This window comes from Cynoglossus semilaevis, chromosome 8 (genome assembly GCF_000523025.1).
Source record: "Cynoglossus semilaevis isolate Cse_v1.0 chromosome 8, Cse_v1.0, whole genome shotgun sequence".
NCBI classification, from domain to species: Eukaryota; Metazoa; Chordata; class Actinopteri; order Pleuronectiformes; family Cynoglossidae; genus Cynoglossus; species Cynoglossus semilaevis.
In genome coordinates this window covers 13,499,972-13,505,009 of record NC_024314.1, presented here as the reverse complement: position 1 = coordinate 13,505,009, position 5,038 = coordinate 13,499,972, and the positions used below count along the sequence as shown (strand labels likewise).

Below are 5,038 nucleotides of genomic sequence, written 5' to 3'. Positions count from 1 at the left end.
CCCAAACCCAAACCTCTTCTGTCTGTTTGTCTCAGTTCATCAGAACAGGGTTAATGATGAACTGATGAAGTTTCCACAACAGTTCCATTTTCATTGGCACCGAGGCAACAGCTTAGAGACAAAATGCAGTATTGTATTTAACTTTTCTTAATAATTTCCTATGCTAGCTGACTTTTAACTACTTGAGTCTGACCTTTTTTGTGATGTCATTTCCATCCCGTACTGTTATTCAACACCATATGTGGGCCAAATAAAAGTATCATATGGGCCACGTTTTGGCCGGATGTGGTGTCAGACTGTCAGAGTCTGTGGTCAGACATTGATCTTTTCCTACATCCTTCACACGTGTGTTTGCTGCCCCTCCTTGTTCTCCGACCTCACTTGTCTCCTCGTCTCTTCCATAAACTGTCCTCGTCTCCTCACATCTTCTTTCCCTCACCCCCCCCCCATCTCTCTCCTCCTCTGTCTCTGTATCTACCATCACATGCAGTAGATACTGTGTGATGCTGACAACTCCAGCAGCAGCAGCACCATCTGATCACCACTCTCCTCTCACACCTTCCTCCACCTGTGTCCTCTGGACAAACAACAACAGAATGTCTTTTCACTGATCCTCTGAAATTGACAGAATAAACAGCAGCTGGTCTGATCTGCAGCAACATACCCCCCTCCCCCCCCATCCATCCATCCATCCATCCATTGTCCCCCTATGAACAGGATCAGACAAGGATCAAGATCAAGATCAGGATCAGGAGAGGAGGTGACAAAGGTCCTCAGGGACACGCACTCTAATGGACCAGCAGAGAAACAGTTCACACTGAGGAGAAATGTACAGAGAGGAGATTTAACAGAAAGATAGAGGAGAGACGAGGGGGAAAGGAGAATAAAGGCAAGAAGACAACAGGGAGGAAAAGAGAGGAGAGGAGAGAAAAAATAAAATATAATGATGAATCTTGAAAAAGATTCAACAGGTAATAAAAAGGAATGAAGACAACTGGGGGAACAAGGGAAAATCAGGGGATGAGGAAAATATGAGGAAAAGGAAACAAAGGATGAAGGAGAGGACAAGTAATGACAAAAGAAAAGGTGAGTGAGGAATATTCAAAAATAAAAGTCAGAACAGATGGTGTGAATTTGTTTGTTTGTTTGCACAAATTCTCATTGAAATAAAATCTGATGAAACTGTTAAAAGAGACACTGCAGTCTGGAAGTGACAGTGGCAGCTTCTACCACTGTGACCTCTGACCTGAACTCTGACACCTCACAGCCAACGTCTATATTAGGAAGACACTAATACAGTCTGGGACAGAACAACAGTATTTGGGTGGATGTTGAAATGTAGAAATATAACAGGAAGGAAAAGAGTAGGGCAGAAAAAAGGGTAAAAAGAAGTGAACGGCACTGATGCTAAAGCAGAGGTGGAAATGGCAGCCGTGAAAACAGCACGCAGTGAAATAAAAACTTTAAATCTTTTGAAGGAAGAAACCATCCAAAGTGTTCAAAGTTGAACTTGAATTATCATAAATGGAGTTTAAAAAAATTAGAAACACTGTCTTGAACGACGTGAGATCATTTTTTTAAATATTTGAAAAGCGCTGTTTGACACGTTCTATCTTTTCTAAATTTGACTAGATTTTTTAAAAGAGAAAAGTTCGAAAATGTAGTAAAAATAAACATCATCAAACATGAACAGACAGTAGGAGTTTGGACCAGAACATCTCCATCACTACTACTGGTAAAGTCCATACCTGTACCAGTCCAGTCCCTTGTCGTAGAAGCGGTCGAAGAAGTGCGGTTCAGATCCCACCGCCCTGACGTCTGGGTGGATGCGGAGAAACTCCAGCAGAGCTCTGGTTCCTCCCTTCTTCACTCCGATGATGATGGCCTGAGGAAACTTCTTACTGCCGAAGCTGTTGGCTATAGACATGTTGCTGCTGCTGCTGCTGCTGCTGCTGCCTGAAGGAGCCACGCTGCTCCACAGGTCTGTGAGATGTGACGGTGATGGAGGAGACGCACCGAACTGCTGCTGCTGCTGCTGCTGCTGTTGCTAACAATCGTGCATCGAATGCCAAGATTCCGACTGTTTTTACCCTTCGTCCTGTGGCTGAACACGGGTCTGGGCAGAGAGTCGCAGTATCCGTTGAGGCAGTAGAAGAGGTAGGTGAAGAGGACGATCATGGTGAAGAGCACGGACAGCTTGGACTGCACCTTCAGCTGTCCAAAGTTGACCGCAGCTCTCCATTTACTACATCCCATCAGTCGTAATCCTGAGCAGAGGGACAGCGGGCAGGAAACATGCCGTGCCACAGCACTTCATACTCCTCCACAGGAACCGGAGAAAGAAGTCACTCACACCGGGACACTTCACCAAAACCTGCGCGCATGCTGCGCAAACCTAGGCACGGCCGCGCGTAAAGCAGTTCCACATCTTTCTCCAGCTCAGCCTCCACCTTCACTGGACTCATCAGCTTCTCATCCAGCTGCGGTGTTTATTCTGAAGCTCCAACAAAGTCCTGGCAGCCTGGAATAAGGTGCGCGTGTCCGCGAGCCTGTGCGCAGCAGCGGTGCGTGCCGTCGGGGTGTGCGCTCGGCTGGATGATCCTCAGCTCTGTAGGAAGGAAGGAGCGGAGTTCCACCCTCCTCCACTGGCAGCTCCACGCCCTGACGATCCAGCGCACGCACACACGCACACACACACACACACACACACACACACACACCCACACGCCCCCACTCCATCCACGGCCGCGCGACTCTAGAATAACAGACGATAAATAATAATGAGTGCAGCAGTCGGTAGGTGTTCCAAAAACTGACGCACAGTCACGCACACACAAACAGAAACCCGTGCACACACAGGCGCGTTTCACATCGACAGAATTCGTTCCAAAACCCCTTCAGCATGTTCTTCCCAGATGGGGGGGGGGGAGACCGTTCGGAGCGTTTTTACTTTTTTGAGCAGTGTAATATTTAATATTTACAGTATTTGTGCCACAGTGTAGAAGTGCACTAACTTATAATTAGATTTATTTTTGTTTTGTCCAATTAGATACTCGACAACACTCCAATCTACAAAAGGAGGTCGCTAAAAAAAAAACCTCTACATTTCCAAATACATGACCAGTCTCAATCTTCACCTGAACTCTAATCTGACCTTACATTTAAAATGAAGTCCAAACTGTTTTATTTACTGAGGACCAGCAGAACTGTCCAGACGAGGCAGCGTGTTTCGTCTGGTGAACAGTAGTTTATTCAAAATTGTAGCCTGCCCTGCACTCCACACACACACACACACACACACACACACACACACACAAATACACAGTAAGAGGGAAAGTCATTTTCAATTAAATATAATGAGTTTGGAAAAAAAAAGAAAAATAATAACAAATCCTTTGGAACATGTGTTCAGGAATATTACTTTTTAAATTGCAGACTCTGGAGTCAGCGGCTCCCTTCATTCATTTCCCCTGCAAATCACCACACTCATTACTGCCACGTGCACCAGCCTCAGTGACGTGCACAGATATAGGAGACACGTGGACAAAGGTGGAACTGTCATGGTTTTCCCCACTGACCTCAACGAAGAAAATGTGTGAATTCACCTGAAGACCCTGAAGGTCCAGGTCACATGATCTGACCTGGAGGACAGGAGATCAAAGTGACTTGTCCATGACATCATCATGGGATGTTACAAATCACCAATGGACGTTTGGAGAAAGTCAACAGACAAACTGGTCTGTCCAAAAAGGAAACTTTTCTGCTCAGAGGCCAAAAGGCCAAAGTTCCTGAGCGCCACCTTGAGTCTATATGTGCTTGTCTATACGACTGGGTGGAGGTTGGTGCGTGTTGTCGACTGACCACCTGCCGTCTGCTGGCTCCTCTGACCACACACCCCTGTGGAGCCAGCCACGACACACACATTAACCTTTACTCTGCTGGCCAACAGGGACGGCAGGTGTCAGCGGCTCGCTCTCTTCACGGGCTCACAGAGTGTGTGTGAGTGTGAGTGTGTGTGTGTGTGTGAGAAAAAGAAACATTCTCTGATCAGCAGAGCTCCATCACTTTCTCTCCCTGTCATCTCCCTCAAAGATAAATTTGATAAATGTGCATTTGCTAATTTAATAATTCACCGTTGCGGCTCTTCAGACTGACAGAACATTATGAGCCGTCGTCTGTGTCAGGAAGCATCAGAAAAACAAACAAACTCCTCTGGTACAACAGATCTCTGCAGCTGAGTACAGGCTGACGTCTCACTGGTTCTTTGTGTCGGTAACAGTTCTCTGTTGTTCTCAACAGTCCCACATTTGTGTCACAGAAGCCCAGGCAGCTTCCCGTAATTCAAGGGTTACAGATTCAAAAATGAAAAAAAAAAAGAAAAAGAAAATAAACTTAAAATAACAACATGTGACAATAGAAAAATTAACAACACTAAACTAAAAAAACTAAACCAAATGCTCTGTCTCACCACTAGATGTCGCTCCTTTGTGCCCGCTGTATCTTTAAATGTACAGTAAACTTACATCAGAGAGGTCTTGTCTTATCTCCACAGCCGTGATGATTAACAACCCCTGAGAAAGTTCCTGGTGAAGACGGTCCAAACCACACACAGTAGGAACGTCAGCAGCGGAGCAGAGTCCAACACAGCTGCAGCTGGAGTCCTCCCACGTGTGCAGGTGCGGCGTGTACCTTCAACCTCCAGGAAGGGTCCCACGTCAGCGCAGGACGGTCAGGGTCAGGGTCAGGGTCAAGGTTTCTCTGAACTTCTTTTTTTTAATAAGTCGTTTCCTAAAATTGCAGCCCCTGAAGACACACGGGGGTAAAAAGAATGACAACAGAGCAGACGAGGTGACACGGGGCAGGGAAGTACGAGGATTCAATAAGACTAAGGGTTTTAGTCAACAAAGGTTCAACAGTGGGTCCGGGAACCAGAAATGGCACAGAGGCGAGAGTTGAGTGTTTCACCTGTTGGCCAGCAGTGGCAGCTCCCAGCCTGTGTCGGGGATTGTCCCTGGTGTATGATTTAACCCCAACCTTC

At 46.4% G+C, this 5,038-nt stretch overlaps 1 protein-coding gene across 1 annotated transcript in view; it reads right to left on the bottom strand.

Moving 5' to 3' along the window:
- LOC103382323 (heparan sulfate glucosamine 3-O-sulfotransferase 6-like) overlaps positions 1-5,032 on the bottom strand; it is a 21,103-nt gene extending 16,071 nt beyond the window's left edge. The window contains 3 exon segments of the mRNA XM_025057759.1: positions 1,749-2,043; positions 2,046-2,755; positions 4,524-5,032. Of these exon segments, the coding sequence (XP_024913527.1) occupies positions 1,749-2,043; positions 2,046-2,256 (506 nt within the window). The 5' untranslated portion in view covers positions 2,257-2,755; positions 4,524-5,032.
- Positions 5,033-5,038: the final 6 nt, after the last annotated feature.